This window comes from Chiloscyllium punctatum, chromosome 5, assembly GCF_047496795.1.
Source record: "Chiloscyllium punctatum isolate Juve2018m chromosome 5, sChiPun1.3, whole genome shotgun sequence".
In the NCBI taxonomy this organism is placed as follows: domain Eukaryota; kingdom Metazoa; phylum Chordata; class Chondrichthyes; order Orectolobiformes; family Hemiscylliidae; genus Chiloscyllium; species Chiloscyllium punctatum.
The window spans coordinates 98151108-98175137 of NC_092743.1; the positions used below are offsets into that span (position 1 = coordinate 98151108).

General features: G+C 38.9%; 1 protein-coding gene across 1 annotated transcript in view; it reads right to left on the reverse strand.

Moving 5' to 3' along the window:
• LOC140476763 (voltage-gated potassium channel regulatory subunit KCNG2-like) overlaps positions 1–24030 on the reverse strand; it is a 59998-nt gene that overhangs the window by 17180 nt on the left and 18788 nt on the right. The window contains exon 2 of the mRNA XM_072569567.1: positions 121–940. Coding sequence (XP_072425668.1) covers positions 121–858 — 738 coding nt within the window. The 5' untranslated portion in view covers positions 859–940. The remainder of the gene's footprint in view (positions 1–120; positions 941–24030) is intronic.

A 24030-nucleotide genomic window follows, 5' to 3' on the forward strand; every position in this document is an offset into this window, starting at 1 on the left:
AGTGCGCCAAGGTACGGGGAAAAGGCAGGAGATTAAGCACTAGATAAAATGTTTAGAAAGCCAGTTAAGCAAGTTAAAATTGTCACCTTACAGCATAGATAAAGCTGAATGTTAACTCACCCGCTCCTCCTCTTCTCTCAGATCAGGCATGGTACTGATACAGAGACTTATTGTAGTGATTGTCACAAATATAACAGAAAGGCAAGCAAAGAGCTTTCCTGGTATCCCTGAATCGGGATTTTCCACCATGTCCCTGAGGTTCTTCATGCAGTGACCCAAGCGAGTCGTGTCATCAAAGGCACCCTGTGATTCTTCAGTAAGTAACACTTCATAATCCCTCTTCAGTTCCTCTAGATCCTCGACTTTCTGATACAGTTTATGGCGACAACACCATTCCAGGTTTTCATCCTCAATGCCCCAGTAAACCAACTCTTCCTGAAAGGAGAGAGCACACATTTCTCTGAGGAGTCTTAGTTTTCCAGCTGTCAGGAAAGTCATGATAGTTCTGAAGGCACAAGGATTGCGGTCAAAGAAAAATTCATTGTGGGCTACATCATAGTCATCACAGATGTCCATGATTTCATCATAACCACTACATTCTTTAAGTTTGCCTAGACGTGTTAATGGGATCTGGTCAAGTATAATCCATGGCATCTTATACTTAATGCCTCCAACATTAATGATCGCATACCGAAGTCTGTCATTGAGTTGGGGGACATAGCAGACATCTTCATCTGGTTGAAGCAGTTTGACTTTTTGGTAAAAGATTCCTTTGTTGGTGTGAGTCTCCACACCCCCAGTGGTGCAAGTGCAGATCTTGTGCTGTCCATCCAATCTGCTCTCAGCCAGCAGAGCCATTGTAACTTCATCTATAGCTTGGCCGGACCAATCATTTGTTTTACCTCATGGAGAGTGATCCAGTGAAATAAAGCTGTTGCATCTGTAAAGAGAAAAGATCAGTTGAAAATCTATCCATACAGTCACCTTAAAACTGGGTAGTCAGACACAATGATGGGCAAGGCTAAAGGCGAGAGGGTGCATCTGTCACATGGGATACTAGAGACGGTCAAACGGTATTTGTGTGTATTCTCCCTTTGCTAATGTCTCTTTCCACTTCTTTGTTTTCTCAAAACTATATTTCTGTGTCATTTCAAAAGCCACCTACTTGTAAGTATGAAAATAATAGATTATCATAGAGGAACAGCCAAACCTGCATTCATAAGGAAAGCACTTCGGCTTAACATACTTTGGCCTTCTGCACCTTCAATGATGTTGAAGAATAGACAGTTCTAGGGTAAAAGCTGAACAAATAATGTAAAAACAGCATTGCAATTTAGCAATGCAATTATAAATGCTAACAATTCACTGCAAATGAATTTCTAGGATGATAGAATTCAAAAGTAAAATGTTGTCATAGACTTACCAGACCATAGAGCTGCCTTCTCATTAGAGAGAGGTGACTGGTGGTGATTTAACCTGAGGATTACCATGCTTCAGGTGAGCAGACAGGTTGAGAAGGTGATTTTTTTCATGGTAACATCAGCCAGTGCGGTAATTGAATCCATGCTGTTGCTATCACTCCAGCTGTCCAGCCAATTGAGCTAAACTAACCCCCCCTGCACGGCCCCAGAGAATGTAAAGTTGTTGTACAGTGTATAGGACACTGGTCAAGCCACAAATGGGGAGAAATGCATAGGTCTGCTCTTCATTTTGGAAAGAGGACATAAAGCACTTGAGAAAGTGGATTGAGAACTGGCAGATTATAGCTATTGGACATAATTAAAATGGCTCAGCTTTCAAATTTTAGAAAAGAGAAGTCTTAGAGAATGCCTGATAGAAATTTTTAAAATTAAGAATGGGTGGAACAAGGTAGCCAGAGTGAATATTTCCACTTAGTAATTATCTTGTAGTTATGGCCCCTAATATCATATCTGAGTTGAATCTCAGACATTTCATTCCTCAGTGATTAGAATTAGTGGGAGGTAATGGCCTAGTGATATTGCCACTCAACTATTAGTCCAGAGATCCATGTAATGTCCTGAGGATAGGAATTCAAATCCTGCCATGGCAGATGGTGAAGTCTGAATTCATTACAAATCTGTAATTAAGAGTTGATGATGAATTAATTGCCAAGTGTCAGGAAAAAACCAAAAGAACTGCAGATGCTGGAAATCAGAAACAAAAACAGAATGTCCTGATGGAGGATCACTGGACCTAAAACATTAACTCTAATTTCTTTTCACAGATGCTGTCAGATCTGCTGAGTTTTTCCAGCAATTTCTATTTTCGTGTCAGAAAAACTCATCGAGTTCACTACTGAAGTGTCCCCAATATACAAGCTTCTTACTTGCGAACACAATACCATACAGGGGTGTAATTTTAAATATTTGACATCTGAATATTTCCTGTACTTATAACCGGCTGCTTTATATTGTTCTACATTGTGTTCTGACTTGTAAACAAATCAACTTTAGAACAGACTCAGGAACAGAACCCCTTTACAACACAGGAACTGCCTGTAAGGTCCTTCAGGAAGGAAACTGGTGTCCTTAACTGATCTGGCCTACATATGACATCAGACCTCCAGAAATGTGGTTAACCCTTAACTGCCTCTGTGCAATTAGGGATGGGCAATAATTGCTAGCCTAGCCTGAATAAAACAAAATGTGGAACTTGTTACTAGGAACTGATTGAGGCAAATATTTCACATGCTCGCAAAAGGAAATTAGAAAAACACATGAAAGAAAACAGACTAGAAAGATATGCTGCAAGACTGAGATGTGGAGAGTAGAATGGGAGGAGACTTTTGAGGCATACAAATACTTCCAGAGGTGGATCATGTTGTTTGTTTCCATTGCTGGTATGTTCGATGCAATGAAGCAGGTTTTTGGTAAGCAGACTGGAGCTTAATTACATTTTGCTGTAGTACATGCTATATGTTGTCAGTATGCCATAGCGCTAACCAGTACACTTTTTTTATTTTAGTATATTACCCTTTTAAGTATAATCTGAAATTATTGCTCGATATCAGGCATTGATATTTACTCTAAGAGTAATGATCATTTTTATTTAAAAATAATCAAACATAAAACAAATGAGTAACTCATAATTCAAATACTTAAACAAGAATTTGGATAATATCATTTCACCGTGGCTTACATTATCGTCTTAATGAGTGTATTTGTTACTATCCAATATTCTGTGAGACTTTTAGAGGAAACAGTCTGTTATAAATGTCTCAATGTGTTGTTTATGTGTGGGTGGAGTGATATTCCCATGTTTCAATTCAAAAAGCAAACTGAAAACTCAACATTAAATGAAAACAATGAACAAAGGATATCAAAATATATACATTCAATATATATCTTTTTAAATAAATCAGTTAAATAATCCAAAGATTCCATAATGTATTCTATGTGTGGAATCACTTGAGGATTAGCACAGCACAACTTTTCCAGGCTAAAATCCCTGACAATAATGGGAAGAAATGTAATCAGATTTGCAACCTGGGTCATCCACGATCTACAGAATATTATGAATATGATTTTAACAGGCTCTGGGGTCCATCCTGGAAAAAGGAAAGTGCATTTTGTATCTAAAATCATCTAAAGATATATCCATTATTCTTTCTGATTTTGTCACATTCTGTATGCAAAAAAATCGCAGGTTCCTGGTTAATGAAATGACAAAAGGAATCCTGGCAGACTGAAACTCCATAGGGGTTTCTGGGTTTCCAGCCAAAGAAAGCACAAAGGTTTTTTGTTTCTTTGCTTTTGAGTTGTGGGCTTCACAGGTAAGGCCTATGTTAATTGCCCACACCTAATTTGCTTGAGGAAGTGATGGTGAGCCAGCTTCTTGAACTGCTCCAGTTCATGTGGTGTGGATAAACCCCAAGTGCTGATACAGAGGAAATTTGAGGATTTTGAACCAACAATAATGAAGAAACAGCGAGATAGTTTTATGTCAAGATGGTAAGTGGCTTGGGGATGACCATGCCGGTGGAGGTGTTCCAATCTATCTGCTATTCTTATCCTTCTAGAAAAATAGAGGTGTGGATTTGGATGGGTCCGTTGAAAATTTGGTGAGTTACTACTGTGCACCTGCACCACTGTGTGCCTGTAGCAGAGGGAGTAAATATTCAAGGGGTGCAATGGGTTGCCTATCATGTAGACTGCTTTCTCTTGCATCCTGTCAAACATCTTGAGTATTGTTAGAGCCACACTAATGGAGAAATGGAGAGTTTTCTCTCACACTTGTACCTTGTCGATTGTGGACAGACTGTGGGAAGTTTGGAGGAGTTAAATTTCTCGCCCGTGACTTTGTAGCCACACTATTTGTACGGCTGTTCCAATTTAATTTCTTATCAATGGTAACCTCTAAGGATGTTTATGGTGGGAGATTCAGTGACAATAATGCCATTGAACATCATGAGGAGATGGTTTGATTCTGTTTTGTTGGAGATAGAGAAGTGGTCTTGTTAGGAATTGCCATTGTAGATGAGCTACTGTTAAAAGTTATATGCACCTACAACATTCAGGTAGAAAGTCAGTGATAAATGTTCCACAGCAGGGAGTGAGTCAGCTTGAACTAGATAGATGAAAGAAAAATAGCAATGTAGATAACAAGTGCTTGATAAACAAAATCTCGGTATGCCGGATCACAAAGGAATTGAAATAAGTTATTTTTGAATGAATGGTAATATCAAAAAAAGCTTTTGGAACACTGACAACTACAAAAGAACACTTCCATGCTAATGAAACACTCAAAACAGCATTAATGTTAATGCCATGAAATATTACAAACTGCTCTCTATATAAGCAGTGCCAGCAATATGTGGGTTATAGGAACAGGTACTGAATTAGGACAAGGTTTTTACTAGAGAACGAAGGTGAAGGAGATAAAAATCAGGAAACCCATCCTACATTATCCTGTGTTAAGTTTAGATGGAGAGTGACAGCTTCAGCATGTTATCCAAGGCTAGTGTGCAGCAGTGAAATCATCATCCAACATGACTCAAGTCTCAAAGACAGAAAAATTAGGAAACAAAATGACATGCCATATTGTCAATCACAACTAAGCAATAAATAGCCAAGTCACAAATGATAATGTTCATGGCAGTAACCATAGACATAATTCATCCTGAGCATTTCAGTCTCCCTGTTGCTTTTAATATTTTCGGCCTCATCATCCTCCCCCAACACCACTCCTCCTTTGTATTGCTCAGCTGGGCTATTTTCATTTGGATCTAATCTAATTTCAACACTCAACAGTCTTCACCGAACCTATGTCAGTAACTACTTGCATTCATAGAAATGGCCTTAACACTGGCCTTATTGGAGTCCTTCACTTCATGTCACAATCGGTCAACCTGCCTAACCTCAATTCTCTTCTTGAACTCATTTCCATCTCTCTTTTCTTCTTTAAAATCCTTGTTAGGATTGACCTTATCTGATATTTCCTCCTTTGGTTGAACATTCATTCTATAATTATTATGCCTCTGTGAAGCAGTTTGAAAGGCTTAGATATGTTAAAGACACAAATTGCTGCTGCAGACACTAATCATTTTTGACATTAAGAAAATGGTATTGGAGCAAGATATATTAAATCAGCAAACAATAAACAAATAAAAAACTTCATTTTGTTTGGGTGTTATTCTCATCTGTAATACTCATCAGGAACTATTATAAAATAAAACATTGTAAAGTCCTCCAGTGTGATGTTAAATCAGTACTACTGTTGACTTCTAAGCACAAATAATTATCGATCAACCACACAAAGTTTATTAAGAATTTTAAATGTAATTGTATCTTTGTGGGAATGTGCATTGTGTTTATAATCAAAAATAGATAATAGGAAATTTTGATTTACTCGTGTTCAGAAAGTTCTCTTTTGTGCCCTGATAAGAGAGGGTCAGGATTTCAACTTCCAATGCGTTTTCAGTTGGTAATGAATGGTTCCAGTTATATTCTCCTCTTCTGGAAGTTACATAAACTGAATGAGTCTATTGAGGGAACTGTGCTTTCCATGAATTTTTCTTCTCCTTTTTCAATCAAGATACTGTATTCGCTTCTGATCCTGGTCAGGTCTCCTCCAAATTGCCCCAAATTTTAATCTGTGGATTTTCTAAGACAAAATGAATCCTTAATTTATACCAAACAAAAACATAATAGGTTTATGGCCCAAGGTGTTTACCCCCACCCCCACTGTTGTAAACCACAGACTAAGCAATCTTCCATCATCTCTGTAGGGTTCCCTACTCTGATACAGTTTGGTTAGGCCACTTTTCTGGAAGGACTGTCTTTCATAGTTATTAGCTTTTTAAGCCCTTCAGAAAAGCAACCAACCCCATATGACATATCTTAAAATCCAAACTCTAAAAGTTATACGTCCACTGGTTCCTGCTCCACCAACAAAATTTAAGAATGTAGAAAGGATGGTAAATTAGAGTGGGCGGGTTGCTGTCAAATCAGTAACAGAAAGAGAAATGGAAAAGGAAATAAATATTGGATAAAGACAAGAGGAGAAGTAACAGAGAGGGATTGTGAGAAAGAACAATTTCAATATAGGTATTTTTAAAACCACCAGTTGTTTACTTTTGGTGGTAGGATGGTTCTCTTTGCTACTTTCTCCCACCCTCCTCTCTGACCTATCACCTTCATCCCCACCCCCATCCACCTATTGTACTCTTTGCTACCTTCTCCCCAGCCCAGCCCACTCCCATTTATCTCTCTACCCTGGAGGTTCCCTGCCTTCATTCCTGATGAAGGGCTTTTACCCGAAACGTCGATTTTCCTGCTCCTCGGATGCTGCCTGACCTGCTGTGCTTTTCCAGCACCACTCTAATGTAGACTCTGATTTTCAGCATCTGCAGTCCTCACTTTTTGCCTGGATGGTTGACTGCTAGTGAGTAACAAAATTATAGAGGTACTAAAGTGCATTTTCACTGGACTTAACTTTGTGGAGTACGTTTAACAGGGAATTACTGTGAAAACAAATTATTTTCTTGAAAACTGTCATGAGGTTAAATGGCAAGGTGTTAAATGGCAAGGTTTCAAAATAAAAACCTAATGGCGATTTAAGACAAACTGTCTGGTATTTTAATGGGATATCTTTTCCTCAACAACAGGTTGTTTTTGTTCTCTGTTCACTGACTTTGGCTGGAGGGCTGGACGGTGGTAGTTGGAGGGGGGTGGGTGGTAACGTTATATGAGAAGAAGTCAGAATAGTATCATGAGGAATAGCTGACACATCACTCTCAAAAGTGTACAGCTTACTGAAGTGAATAATGGATGCAACAGGTGGAAATGCCCATAATTAACATAAACACACATATTCTTATTATCCTCACTCCCCACTACATGCATGGGCCTCCTCCTTGTAGTAGATTGAAGGTTTGGACCTAGCTAAATGAATGCTGCCACTTAGATTGATACTTTTGTTGCTCTTATCCTCCAATGAGAAAGCAGAAAAGATCAAAAACCTTCAGTTACCATGATAGCTAACATCTAAATGACAACATGAGGCCTACCAGATTTAAGCCATTTCATATGGCTTGTTATGAGGCTTTCTGAGAGCTAAATTTGTGCAAGATCCAATGTGGGCAGAACCTTCTTCTGGTATTGAGGGTCTGACTTGCCGGCTGGAGTGTGCTGGGAGATTTGTGGTGCTTCTTTTCTAGAAGGCTCACCAAACCACATGTCAATCAGGTCATGGTGAGACTGCCAGTCGATCTTCACTTGGAATACTCTGGGGATAGAGATCGTGCTGATCGACCAATCAGAGACTGGTAGTGGCTTTAATCAGGCCCACCCTCCCAATACCGATCCCTCGAATGGGCGCTGGTTGCCTTTGACTGAGGAATTACTGACACGCCAAGGTGATAAGAGGACACAGTTTGACATGGGGTGCACACCCCATCATCATCATCAGGCATGCTTTTAGCTGAGTTACTGGCAGCCATGATGTGGCCTTTTACTAGTGACCATTAATTGCACGCGTGGTCTTAATTGATGGCACAGCCAGAAAGTTGACTGTGGGGCTTCCAGCCCAGAATATAATTCTGATGGAGTTAGGAAGGTGGTAGCATTCAAGTCCGTAACCAACTTATCCAATTAAAGCTCATCGTGCCTCTATGTTCACTACTAGTGAAAGCAGAAAATTCTGTTCCATGTCATTCCTTGTTGGTAAACAACTAATGTACTTTAACATATCAAGAGAAGCGACTAGAACTGGATAAACACTCATAACAAAGTGCTTTTCTTTGGTGGGGCAATTCCTTGCTTAAGCCAGTAAGTCTCATCCTGCACCAAAAGACAAAGCTTAGAGAGTCACAAAATTTGCACTGAGTGCTTTGGTTATCTCCTTCCATTGGATCAGAACATACTGCAATGGTGCCCTCTGATAACCTTTTCCAAAAAATTATGACTTCCTTTTGCTGATGTCTTACAAGAACCTTTCTGAATTTTCTCAACAAATCTGAAGTAAGCTTTGATTTTCCAAACAAACTTTTGAGATTGTGTATAAAGCAGAGTTTGTTGTCTCATGGTAATGTGTTGCAGTTCACGCAGAGAATCCATGTTTCTGTGGCAACGTGCATTGTTGCGTGCATTGTGTGGACTGGTTATGCATTGTAATGGTAGCGACTCCCAATTTTATTTCCATGACACAACTGAACAAGAATGTCTTCCATTCGTACTACATGCCTGTCAGTTGTGTGTGTTGGAAGGATTTACAGATTGATACATAACTGCTTGGCTGTGTCATGAACACAATTTCATTGACCAACAAGTCTTAGGAGGGACTTAAAGCAGAATGGACATTGATGCTACTCACACTTCCATAAGACCACTTGCTGTATTTGATAGCGAAATGTCTTTGGGTAATGTCTATCTCTATAATTTAAGCTGAATGCGGTTTCCTGCCTTTGAGTGGGGAAGCTTCCAATTGGAAGTTGTTTCAACACTTGAAGATTGCTGACATTATACAGTTAAGGACTGATCTCAGCAGTTATCTCAGTTAAAGTGGAATCAGCACTGCTATGCTCAGTGAACAGAAGTACCATCCTATCAAACCTTGGGCACTAATCACAGGATATCCAAGCTCATATTTGAAAATAGAATTATCACTTTAGCTCTGCTAGAATAATGAGGGGCTGGAATCACACTAGATGGTATGGAGAAAATTTATGAAAATGTTGCTAGGAATGGAGAAATTTAATTTGAGGCAAGATTAGACATGCATTCTTTGGAACAGTGGAGGCTGACATGAGATTTAATTGAGATGTGTAATATTATGAGGGGCCTAGGATAGGAAGATCCTAGATAGGAAGGATCTATTTCCATGAGCAGAGAGACCAGTGACCAGTGAATATATATTTAAAGTAACTGGTAAACAGATTAGAAGAGAGTTGAGCATTTCTTTTCACCCAGTTAGTGGTAGGGATCTGGAGCTCTGCCTGAAATGTTGGTAAAGAAAGAAATATTCATCACATTTTAAAAAATACTTGGAGAGCAAACAAGAACTTTTTTACCAACATAAACACATATGGCCAAATGGTTTCCTTCTGTGACATAAATTTGCCTTGTTTCTAATGGCAGCAAAAGTATAAGTTAAGAATTGAATGGAATAATTTCTGAATAAAAAGCTTAAATTGAACCTCCCTAAATATGATAGTACGTTTCCATAACTTTCAAAGAAAGATGTTTATCCAAGAGTGAATTGCTTCAACATGATCAATGGCTAGTTGACGAATACAAGTATATTTCCCTTAGTAAACAAGAAGCTACTGGAATTGGAAGAGCAACTTAAGAAACATGTTCTGCACAGCCACTTTTAGTGACCAGATCCTATAAGTTGAACGATAAATGTTGACATTACAATTTACAATGGTAAATCTTATCAAGAGTGAGAGTAAAACTAAAGGCATCAGGAAGTAAGACTTATGAATAGCATGTAACTTCACGTAAGATATTTCTTAATACATAGACAACACATGATTTTGTCATTATCGAGTCTAAAATGCAATTTGAATAATGAAATTAATTTTTCATATATCAAATAGCAAATAAACTCATTCTTCCACAGATAGTTGGATATTCTAATTTAAATGTTCCCAAATTGGGAAAAGGAAAAATACTTAACATCAATTTTACTGCTTTATAATATCAGTAGTTGATTACCACCCATTACAAATTACAGAATCACTTATAAAAAATTAAACCTATACAATAATAATGTGCCAAGATTATTACACTTCTCCTGAGTGTTCATGCATAAAATTTTAACATGAAAATCAATTGCAAATCTAACTATCAATAATGGGAGCTAACAGTTCTATTTAAATATACTAGATCTGATATAATCAATTTGCAATTAATAAAAACCAGCAGCCATAAAAGAGAACAAGTGAATAGAATATTGATAACAGGCAAACTTCCAATACAATGTACAATATAAAATGCAGTATTTCATTTATGTTGAGAATGGGTTCTCTAAATTCTTCAGTGGATTAAATACACTTTTATCATTGCGTGTAGTGGTACATTATACCATCTAGGAGTGAAATGATTGAGTAACTTCTATCAATCATGCCCGGAGACCATTTCATTGCAAGTGATTCAGATAGGTTTTATGGATACTCCTCCGAAAGCCTTAGTTCAATCTTCCTAAGCATGATAGCAGCGTAACCAAAGAAAGGTGCTGGGGAAACTAAAGGCTAACAAACCCTTAGAACCAGATAGCCTGTATCTTTAAGTCAGAAACAGTAGATACAATGCTTACAATCTTAAAAATGTTTCTGGAATCTGATGGATCCTAAGTGATTGGAAAATAGCCAATGTTACAATTTTATTTAAGAAAGGAGAGATCCAGAAAACAGGAAAATAAATGGCTAGTTCAGTTAATGTCTGTCATGAGGAAATTGCTTGAATCTCTCGTTATAAAAAATTAAGCCTATAAAATAATAATGTGCCAAGATTATAGCAGGATGTTTAGAAAATCATAATGTAGTCAGACAGAGTCAGCATGGTTTTGTGAAAGGGAAATTATGTTTAACTAATTCACTAGAGTCTTCTTTTTGAGAAAATTACGTGCAAGATGAACAAAGCAGAACTGGTAGATGTGATATGTTTGAATTTCCGAAAGGTATTTCATGTAGTGCCACATCAAATGTTAGTAAGCAAGATAAGAACACATGATGTGGGGGTAACATAATAATATATTAGCAATATATTAGGATTGGGCTAGCAAACAGAAAACAGAATGTAGGGACAACTTGCCTTTTTGTTGGGTTAACAAGCTGTAACTAAGGAGACAGTGTTGGAGGCCCTAACTATTTATGATCTATATTAATGAGATGGATGCGAGGGAAATTTATGGTAGCTAAATTTGCTGACGACATTAAGATAAGTAGGAAGGTGAGTTCTTAAATGGAGGTAGAGAATTTACCAAATGTATATAGATAGGCTAAGTGCCTGGGTGAAACATTGGCAAATGAAGTGTTAATAGGAAAGTGTGAACATGTCTACTTTGATGAAAGTCTATAAAAATAGCATACTTTACCAAAGAAGAGAGATTGCAGGACACTGAGATATAGAGGGACTTTAGTATCCTGGTACACAAGCTACAAAACATTAATATGGGGTTACAGTATGTTAGTTTAAAAGCAAATGGAATGATGGTTCCAAGGGAAATGGAGTATAAAAGTAAGGATGTTTTACTGCTGCGTACAGAGTCTTAATGAGACTACATCTGAAGAACGGTGTACATTTTTGGTCTCTTTATTTTAACATGTGGTTATATTGCATTTGAAGCAGTTCAAAATAGATTCAGTTTACTCATTGCTGGATGAGGGGGTTATTCTATAAGGAAATGTAGGACATACTGTGCCTGTACCCACTGGAATTTAGACAAATGAGAGATGATCTTATTGAAACATGTAAGATTCTAAGGGTACTCGATAGAGTGGATAATAGGAGGCTGCTTCCCTATTGCAGGTTATCAAAATTACGAAAAACAAAATAAGAATAAAAGGTGCTTTTTAAACAGAGGCCTGGAGAATTTATTTCGCAGAGCTTGTTAATCTGTGGAATTCTCTTCCACAGAAAGTTGTGGAGTCTTTGTCATTGAATTTATTCAAGGCAGAGTTAGACTTTTAGTAGACAAGGAAGGCAAACACTATGGGGGGGTCAGATAGAATGTGGAGTTCAGTCCACATTCTAAATGAATAGGTGATCAGGCTTGAAGGGCAAAATGGCCTGCCTGGCTTTGCAGTTCTATATTCCTAAATTCTGAATCACTTCCTAAACTATTATCCACTTGCATTTGTTTCTAGCATGATTCTAGGTAGCAGTTTGGAATGTGGACACTGGCTGATATTATTCTTTCTTAGCTTAGAAATATTAAGGTTTTGGTAGCAACTCTTCTTTTGCTGTGCCTATGAATCTAGTTAGTTTATCTAGTCAGGCCAGGGGCAAGTCATTGAACAATCTAAAACTTTATGGCTCAGCATCATGACCCTTCAGAGCATCTTTGACACCACTGGGAGGATATACAGGTTGACTCATACACAGTCCATCTTTTCAACAAACACACACCAAGTCGATTCTATTTACTCTGACAGCAGCCTTCAGAGTTTATTTTAAAATAACTTCTACCAACAGGAGTTAGAACTTTAGACCAAAACAGCAGTCCCTTTCCAATAAAGGCAAGGTGAACTCCCCAGCAATATGTAGAGAGTGGAAGATAGTTATATTTTACAGCTTGGTTATTACATGTTGCCAGACAGCCCCCACTTTCAATGCACAAAGGGATATGGAGAAAATAATAAACAAAACAAAAGTGATATTGCTCTATGGTTTGCCATCGAAAGTACATAGAAAAAAAAGAAAGGAAGTAAATTCCAATGACAGAATGTAGTGAAATTCCCACAGTTCCTTTGTCTTCTAACATAATTTACATTGCTTATGGGTTACCCCTTGCACTCCCGTACCATAGCTGTTAATTCGTTATTACCGCCAGCTCACTGTTCCATGTATGGAAGCATGACTCAAAGCCATTTGGTTCAATTTTCAGGGATCTCATAGGAAACCTAGAATAGTCAACATGTATATATTTCTCTAATAGTGCTCGCAGTAGGAAATAAAGGTAAAATTCTAAAGCAGAGCAACATATTGCCAAAGCACTAATTTTTATTTGGAGTTGTGCCAGGTACATGTCTGCCAGAGCTCCCCAGTTACTCTGCAAACCATGCTGCAGCGATATTTGAGAAGGGGCTGATGATAGAAACACACCATCATTCTTAATATTTTCAGCAACTCAAACACAAGAGTTACAGTGACTGCTGGTCCCGGTATTGTGGAGCACTGTCTCCTGCAGTGGGTTCAAAGGATGCAGGAGTGTCTGATCTCTGACTTTCATCGAAGTCTTTAGAATCATAGAATACCTGCAGTGTGGAAGCAGCCTTTTGGTCCATACTGACCCTCCAAAGAGAATCCCACCCAGTCACACCCCCCTACCCTATCCTTGTAACCATACATTTCCCATGGTTAATCCACCTAGCTTGAACATTCCTGGACACAATGGGCAATCTAGCATGGCCATCTATGGATTATGGGAGGAAACCGGAACACTGGGAGGAAACCCATCCAGATACTGCATGCAGTTCTGGTCTCCCTGCTATAATAAGGATGTTGTGAAACTTGAAAGGGTCCAGAAAAGATTTACAAGGATGTTGCCAGGTTTGGAGGGTTTGAGCTAGAGGGAGACGCTGAATAGGCTGGGGCTTTTTTCTCTGGAAGGTCAGAGGCTGAGGGGTGACCTTAAGGAGGTTTTTAAAATCATGAGAGGCATGGATAGGGTAAATACACAAGGTCTTTTCCCTGGAATGTGCGAAGTTCAAAACTAGAGGGCATAGGCTTACGGTGAGAGGGAAAAGATTTAAAAGTGACCTAAGGGGCATGTAGAGGGTGGTGTGTGTATCGAATGAGCTGCCAGAAGAAGTGTTGGAGGCTGATGCAATTTTAACATTTAAAAGGCATCTGGATGGGAAGGGTTTAGAGGGATAAAGGCCAAGTGCTGGCAAATGGGAGTAGATTCATTTAGGACATCTGGTCGGCATGAACGAGTTGGACCGAAAGGTCTAATTCCATGCTAAACATCTCTGTGACTCTGTGACATGGGGAGAATGTGCAAACCTCACAGAGACAGTCACCTGAGAGTGGAATTGAACCTGGGTCCATGGCACTGTGAGGCAACAGTGCTAACTACTGAGCCACTGTACCACCCACTCACTGAGCCTCCATGCCTTCGTGTACCTCCTCATTAAGAGCAACCCTTTAAAGAGTGTAGGATTGCAATACATTGTGCTAGCCACCTAGGTTGGTGGACCATCTGCTGAGTATATACCCAGTCAACAGCACACTTCATTTTGGGCTTCATGGCACGAGCTTGTTGATAAGTGGGCATCACTATCCTGTATGCTGCCTACGTCAACAAAACAGGCCACAGCAGTTGCCCATTACAATTGCCACATACAAAAAAATGAGGCCTTAAGTTCTTCCCCCCCCCCCATAATTATCTATTCCACTTTGAAGGAAGTGGATATAGAGTATATGAGGTTTTGGTTTGAGTGTTTCTTATGAAAGAATAACATGCTGGTATTAGAATTGATTGCCTGGGTTTAATATCAATGGCATAAGCATTGAACTCAGCACGATGTTAATGTCTTTGAGCGAAGGAAGAAAAATAATAGAGAAAAACAGGTTTAGAATAATAAAAGACATGAAATATATTTCATTCGCCTGCTAGAGAATAGCCAGAATTTAAAAGCTTGAGAAAACCTGCACTTTAATATTCAATGTCTGTGACACTGATTAGCAATGATAATCAGGATTTAGTTTTTGCATCAGTAGTATTACTGTTTGATAAATCGATCACCCATGGTGATATGGCTGTTACTGTGTAATGTCTCATATATGACGTACTGCATGATTCATTGGTGAATCAACACCTAAGTAGATTGATGCAAAGCCTGGAGAAATTTCAGTGCAGCTGGCTGTCTATCTGATGGATGTGCATATGTAATGTTTGGGCATCTAGTATAGGAGTGTGTCACATGCACAAGAATGGAAAGAAATGTCAATTACTACTAGTCAAACAAATTTTACATAACTTGCTGGAAAAACTCAGGAAGTCAGGGTTTTTACCCATCTTCAACAATCTCCCTCCACCTGGACTCCTCCATCTGGCCTGTAACTCTCTCCAGATATTTTCATCGAGAACTATTGGCATGTCAATAATTCTGCTGTTGCCCTGATTCATTCCAACCTCACTCCCTCAGAAATGGCAACACTTTGTTCTCTCAGGTTCAACCCTAACATTATCAAACCTGTTGATGAAGGTGGCGTAATTATTGTCAGACGTATTGATCTTGACCTAGCAGTTGCTGACCACTAACTCTCTGATATTTACTCCTACCTCTCCTGATCCATGATCCAATTTCTGAACATCACAATGTTGTTTTCAGGACTCTCGCTGATCTCGTCTTACCTCCATTGCCCCCAACTTCACAGTCCCCCAGCCCTGAACAGCTTGCTTCTGCCACCTTTCCAAAATCTGCAAACAGAAATATCCTGGTTGACACATTGTTTCAACTCGTCCCTGCCCACTGTCATTCTCTCTACCTCAAGTCTTTATTTTTTTTCCCATTTTCCTATCTCTTCCTACTTATGCCCACCTGCCTTTCTAGATCACTTCAAAAGCTTTCAACTTCCTGCCCTTAACTGGTTTCTGTGGATATCTAATTTTTCTGCACCTCCATCTCAACTTGGAGAGTCTGAGCGCTCCCTGCTTCTTCCTTAATAGGAGACCCAAACATTCCCACCATTCAATCAGCAAGCAAGATGCTAGGCATCCAATTCTCCACCCTCGATCCCAAACTGACCTTTTCACCTTTGGGCTCTACAGTGTTCCAATGAAACTGAGCACAAATTCAGGGAGCAGCACCTTGTCTTGTGCATTGACATTCTGTAGCCTTCTGGGTTAAACAGCGAGTTCAATAATTTTAGACAATTACTTCTGGGAAATAATTGTAAAGATTGACTGCTTGTTTCAATAAAGTTGTCTTTGACCCTTACTAAGTAGAATAGAATAAGAAGATGTGAGCTCATAGTCTTGGGGTGATACATTAACATGGACAGAGGATTAACTAACATAAAACAGAGTCAGGACAAATAGATCACCTTTGAGTTTGCAAACTGTATCTAGCAGAGTGCAGCAGGGATCAGTGCTACAAACTCAACTATTTACAATCTATACTAATGACTTACATGAAATAAACTGCTATATTGTCGTCAAACCTACTGATGTGAGAAAGACATATCAGAAGAAAGTACATTGTGAGAAAACACAAAGAGCCTGCCAAAGGATACATATAGATTACGTGAGGGGCAAATCTTTGAAAGATGGGGGATAATATAAAAAGCTGTAAGGTCATTCACTTTGGCAGTAAGAATAGAAAAACAATCTTTTTTAAAAGGAGAGAGACCACGGGAATCCAGAGGTCTTTGTACATGAAGGACAAAATGTTAGCATTTTGGTACCGAAAATGATGAGTATTGCAAATGCAATTTTATCCTCTATTGAAGAGGGATAAAGTCCAAAAATAGCAAACTCTTGCCCAGCTATACAAGGCATTATTGAAACCGCACCTAGAACACTATGTGCAATTCTAGGCCCCTTAACAAAAATATATATGCTTGCTTTAGAATTAGTTCAGAAAATAAATATTGGGCTAATACCTTAGAAGAAGGATTCAAAAGGTGAACAGATTGGGCCCATGCTGATTGAAGTTTAGAAGAGGTGACGTTATTGAAATATTTATGATTCTGAAGGGTTTGGCAGGGTAGAAACGAAGAGAATGTTTCCATATATGGAGAGTTTAGAACGAGGGAATAGAATTTCTCAACAGAGATGCCCTATTTAAGACGGTGAAAAGGATGTTTGATTTAGTGTAGTCATATGTACTGAGGTACAGTGAAAAGTGTTGCTTTGCATGCTATACAGGCAGATGGTACCATACAAAGTGCATGAGGGTGGCAGAACAGAGTGCAGAATACAGTGTTACAGTCACAGAGACAGAGATCAACTTTAACGTTTGCAAGGTCTGTTCAAAAGACTAATAACAATGGGGAACAAGCCGTTCTTGAATCTGTTCATACATGTATTCAAACTGTTACATCTTCTGCCTGATGGAAGGGGGGAAAGAGACTATAACCAGTTTGGGAGGGTTCTTTGATTATGTGGATTGCTTTTTCAAGGCAGCAGCAAGTGTTAATGGAGACAATGGATGGAAGGTTGCTTTGTATGAAGGACTCAACTGTGTTCACAACTCCCTGTAGTTTCTTGCAGTCTTGGTTTCTGAGAGTTGTCACTGTTTGAGGCTGGATATATTCAGGACTAAGGCAGATATTCTTTGATGGACAAAATAATTAAGAGTGTTGGGAAACAGACAGGAACGTGGAGTTTAGGCCACCATTGGATCTCCATGGTTTTATTTGAATGGGAAAGCAGACTTGGTGGCCTGATTGGCCTACTCCTGCTCCTTTTTATTATGGTCTTCTTCCTTGGCAGACTGAAGAAATAAAAATTATAATTTAGTAACAGAAATATTCACATTCTATGTCTTAATGATTATTAAAACTTAGAAAATGGCACAATAATGTAGGATCAGAAAGTGAGAAGTTAAAAAATCTGCTTGCAACTCAGACTGAGCTGTGCGTCCATACCGAACAGGAACCATGAGGGATAGCTAAAGAAAGGGAAATTAAGCGCCATGAAATAAATAGTAATCCAAGGTTATTGAATTGGGGATATCGCAGACCCTGCAGTTAAAGTAACAATATTGAGCAGATTAAAAGCAGACCTGGTCTAAAGTGGAACAAAGGTTTGGTAGATTTCCTTCAGGCCATGGAAAAGGTGGGTGATTCTTCATAAGAGCTACAACAAAGGGGAGAATCATTTATTTAAAATGCGAGGAGCAGCAATCAGTCAGTAAGCACAAACTGTTTCTTAACACTGCGAACAGTGAAAGTGCAGAAGAGGTGTGAATCCTTTATTCTACCCAGAAAGGCTGGAAATCCTCCATCTTGGCTACAGATCACAAGAAAACCCTGAAATATGGCAGCAAAGAACAGAATGACTGCTATTACTGCAAAATAAAAGTCTTTTTAACAAGCAAATATATCATCACATTAAGAGGACATGGTGAGTATATAGATGCACTTGTAAGACATGCATCAGAAATAATATTGCAAATTGACTTAATTTCAGCGATGGGCAAAATGAAACCAAATTGGAGATCCTGGAGAAAACAATTTCTGAGATATAAGTAGCTTCCAACTTAGATACAAAATCAGAGGCTAAATATATAAGTACACTTCTATAAGCAATCTAAGGTATAGTTGATGACTTATAATTTGCCAAAGCATAGAAGAAAATAAAAAATTTGAATGGGTACTGAAAGCCTTTGAGAAGTTCTTCAAACTCCGGACCTAATAAAACTTTTACAATAGTAAGAGGTATGAGAAGAGGTCAGTGTCAGGGAATATTGGATGATTTCATTAATGATATCTACTGATTAATGGAGAAATGCAACAGTGGTGACTTCAAGTCATAATTCATAAATGACAGAATTATTGTCGAAATTCTTGATGAGTCTGTCTGATTTTTCTTACAGTCCAAAGAAATTATTTTGATCCACGGTAGAGAATGCCATTCATATGATGAATGAATCAGAAGTTCAGAAATGACACTGATTAATCCTATGAAGAGAACATTAACTTTGGCACAGACAATCAGATTTCTTTCTTATGGTTCAAAGCAACATGTTTGAGAAGCCAGTATAGTGAGTAGGATAAGCACCAGACACTAAATGTCCTTGTCAGTAATATGGAGCAACAAACACTCACACAGACAGGCATTGTCCAGCGTCCAGCTATTAAACATGAATGTTTTTTCTGTTACACAATAGATTACTTGCAGAAAATGTGCACATTGGGAAAGCATTTCAGAAAAGCAAGAAATCAAATCGTTACCCACAAAAAGTGGTGAATAAAGCATAGTTGTCTGTAATAGAAAAAAAAACGAGTGATGAGAGGTGAAACAAATGATCTGGACCTTATATATCTGCTTGTGAAAATATATGTCAATGATTATCTCTCAAATTTCAAGTTAGACACTGGAATGAGTGTCACTGTGACATCAGTTGTGAGCTTTGGTTCAGAACACTTTGCCTATAGCCGACATTAGCATACTACATGATTCATGAGGCATAATATTTAAGATTAAAGGTATGCTACAAGTAGCTCTCCAACACAAGGGATTCCTAATAATTGAAAATCTATGGACACTTCGCAATCAAGAATTCTCATCATTGAGTGCCTCAATCTTCAATTATAAGAAACTCTTCCAGTTAAAACAGTAAGTGGTTTTCCTTTGTTACACGAGACCAAAAAGGCCCTGTAGCTTCTTACACTTAAAGAGGATGATGTCAGAAATCTGAATGAGCAGCACCTTATACAGTATCGTGACCTGCATGCCCATAATAGAGTAGTGAGCAGTCTCCTTCAAAAACTGCAGTCCAGGTAATGCAGGAATGCAGGTAACATGGAGACAGCTGGAAATTAAGTACAGAATACCTTCTTCACTATCCTGTCTACCTGCAACTCTACTATCAAGGAATTATGAACCTGCATCAAGGTCTTTTTGTTTGACAACCCTCCCTACAACCTTACCATTAAATGTACAAGTCCTGCCCTGATTTGCCTTTCCAAAACGCAGCCCCTCATATTTATCAAAATTAAACTCCATCTGCTACTTCTTGGCCCAATGGCCCATCTGATCAAGATCCCGTTGTAATCTGAGGTAACCTTCTTCACTGTCCACTATACCTACAATTTTGGTGTCATCTGCAAACTTACTAACAATACCTCCTATGTTCATATCCAAATCATTTATATAAATGAAGAAAAGAAGTGGACCTAACATCACTCCTTGTGGCACACCATTGGTCACAGGCCTCCAGTCTGAAAAGCAACTCTCCACAACTACCCTCTGTCTTCTAGCTTCGAGCCAGTTCTATATCCAAATGGCTAGTTTTCCCACAATTCTGTGTGATCTAACCTTGCTAAGCAGTCTACCATGAGGAACCTTGTCAAACGCCTTACTGAAGTCCATATAGTTTATGTCCACTACTCTGCCCTCATCAATCCTCCTCATTACTTCTTCAAAAAACTTAATTAAGTTTGTGAGACATGATTTCCCATGCACAATGCCATGTTGAGTATCCCTAATTCGTTCTTGCCTTTCCAAATACATGTACATCCTGTGTCTTGAGATTCCCTCCAACAGCTCGCCCACCACCAATACCAGGCTCACTGATCTACAGTTCCCTGGCTTTTCCTTACCATATTTCTTAAAAGTGGCACCACATTTGCCAACCTCCAGTCTTCCAGCACGTCACCCGTGACAATCGATGATATAAGTATCACAGCAACTGGCCCAGCAATCACTTCCCCAGCTTCCTACAGAGTTCCAGGGTACACCTGATCAGGTCCTGGTCATTTATCCACCTTTATATGTTTCAAGACATCCCGCACCTCCCCCTCTGTAATATTGACATTTTTCAAGATGTCACCATCTATTTCCCCACATTCTATATCTTCCATGTCCTCCTCCACAGTAAACAATGATGCAAAATACTCATCTAGTATCTCCCCATTTCCTGCAGTTCCACACATAGACTGCCCTGCTGATCTTCCTATCATCTCCCTGGTTACCCTTTTGTCCTTAATATATTTAAAGAATCCCTTTGGATTCTCCTCAACCCTATTTGTTAAAGCTATCTCATGTCCCCATTCTGTCCTCCTGATTTCTCTCTTAAGTATACATCAATTCCCTCATACTCAAAGGAATCACTCAATCTCTGCTTTCTATACCTGACATATGTTTCCTTCTTTTTCTTGACCAAAACGTCAATTTCTCTAGTCATCCCACATTCCCCACACCTCCCAGCCTTTCCTTTCACCCTAACAGGAATATACTGTCTCTGGACTCTCGTTATCCCATTTCTGAAGGCTTCCCATTTTCCAATCATCCCTTCACCTGCAAACACCTGCCCCAGTCAGCTTTTGAAAGTTCTGACCTAATACCTTCAAACTTGGCCTTCCCCCAATTTAGAACTTTAACTTTTAGATCTTGTCTATTCTTTCCATCGCTATTTTAAAACTAATATAATTATGGTCACTGGCCCCAAAGTGCTCTCCCACTGACACTTCAGTCACCTTCCCTGCCTTATTTCCAAGAGTAGCTCAAGTTTTGCACTTTCTCTAGTCGGTACATCCACATACTGAATCAGAAAATTTTCTTGTGCACACTTAACAAATTCCTCTCCATCTAAAACCTTAACACGATGGCAGTCTATGTTTGGAAAATTAAATTCCCCTACCATTACCACCCTATTATTCTTACAGATAACTGCGATATCCTTACAAATTTGTTCTCAATTTCCGACTGAGTATTGGGGGGATATCTGAATAAGATAATCATCTCTTTCGTTTTTCTCAGTTCCACCAAATAACTTCCCTGGGTGTATTCCCAGGAATATCCTCTTTAAGTACAATCATATTATCTTTAATCAAAAATGCCACTCTACCGCCTCTGTTGCCCCCCTTTCTATCCTTCTTATAGCACTTGTATCCTGGCACATTAAGCTGCCAGTGCTATCCATTCCTGAGCCACGTTTCAGTAATTGCAATGATATTCCAGTCCCATGTTCCTAACCTAGCCCTGAGTTCACCTGCCTTCACTGTTAGACCTGTTGCATTGAAATGAATGCAGTTTAATTTTATCAGTCCTATTTGTTCTCTACTATGTCCTTGCCTGCCCTGACTGTGTGACTTGCTCTTTGCCAACTGTACCAGTCTCAAACTGATCTCTTTCCTCACTATCTCCCTGCCCCCGCCCCGCCAACATTACAGTTTAAATCCTCCTGAGCAACCCTAGCAAACCTCCCTGCCTGTATATTAGTCTCCTTCCAACTCAGGTGCAACCTTTCCTTCCTATACAGGTCACTTCTACCCCAGAAAAGATTCCAAAAATGTGAATCCTTCTCCCTTGCACCAGCTCCTCAGCCACTCATTCATTTGCCCTATTGTCCTATTCTTACCTTCACTAGTTGGTAGCACTGGGAGTATCCAGATATTGTTACCCTCGGGGACCTCCTTTTTAAATTCCTGCCTAACTTCCTACATTCTCCCTTCAGAATCTCATCCTTTTCCCTTCCTATATCATTGGTTCCAATGTGTACAACAACCTCCTGCTGGTCCCTCTCCTCTTTGAGAACATTCTGCACCCTCTCTGAAACATCCTTGTTCCTGGCACCAGGGAGGTAACATTCGGGCGGCACAGTGGCACAGTGGTTAGCACTGCTGCCTCACAGCGCCAGAGGCCTGGTTTCAATTCCTGCCTCAGGCAACTGTCTGTGTGGGTTTCCTCCGGGTACTCCGGTTTCCTCCCACAGCAATTCTAATGGCCACAACGATTTCCTGTCCTCCATCTTGGATTACCCAGAATCCTTATAGTTGTAATTGGAGATTTCTCCCTTTAAATATATTTTTGCCCTTCTATTTTCTGCTGGTCTTCCAGGCCACAGGCTAACCACTGCCAAGGGAGGAATGAGTTATCTTCTCCCAGGGTTGTACCACTTCAGAACTGTTTCTGTAAGTTGCATAAGAATAGGTGACAGATAATCTTTTGATTTATTCCTTCCTTCTGGTAATCATTGTTATTAACAGGAACTAGCTCTATCTCCAGTTAAAGTGACAAACTATAATATATTTTCTTATATTTTTCATAGAAATTAAAGCAAAGCAGATGCAAATACAGTAATGGAAAGTTCAATATACACACACCTTAGTGTGTACCATCGACAAGAGGATACATTATACTAATTGATTATGTTCTAAAATATTGAAGTACCGTCAAGAATATCTACAAATATTATTTTGCTTTTCTTACTTTGTGTGGGTGTCGGAAAAATAATTATTAACTACTCCACAGACATATCCAATACACTTTAGTGTTTATCCTGGAGTAGAGATTCCATAATCAACCATCAAAATAAGCGAGTTGCTGAGGGGACTTTGCATATGAACTATTATTTAAGAAGGTAATAGTGTGGGATGAGACATGAAAACAATATTGCAGTCTAGTCTGTCTATTGGCTGTTCTTCTTCACTACTTGTCACCTTATGAAACAGAATTCTACAACAATTCATTTTAAATTCCTTGAACTATAATCCAAAACAATCTCTGTAGAGAAAAATGACTTGCTTGATAAATTCCTTCTCAATGGTATTCATATTATTTTGTAGCTATTTTAACATATGGGCATTTGGTTTACATCTTCTTTATATTATAGAAAAAGTTAATTGTGATACAATATTATCAATCAGTTGAATATCCAACCCTTATTCCCCCAAATTCACTTTACTGCTTCTGTTGATTTTCAAACATTGACAGTGATACAGAATTTTTCAGATTCTTGCTCATCAAAATTTGTATAGATCTTTTAATATGCTTTCTGTTGAAATCACTATTCCAAGTAACCTCAATTTTCAGCATCACGCTTTTTCTACGGGCAAAGCTGAAGTTATTACCAGACAAGGTCCCAATTTGTCATGATCAGATCCTGGATAAGGTTTCTTCAGTTATTATAGATCCAGATGGGATATTCCAGTTTCCAGTTGAGGAAGGATGAACTGGCTTCCCTTTATTCACCTGTCTCCTCAAGTTGGTCCCAACAAGTTTAATTCTCAAAGGGTCCCCATCCTTGTGAATATCTGTCTTCCAAACCAGATAAACTTATGTTTTAAAAGAAGCCAATTTTAAGGCTTAATTGAGTTAACAAAGAGTGAGTTTATTTGTTGCTAAGGTTGAGAAAAGTAACAGCGCGCACACAAATTAGAAATAAGA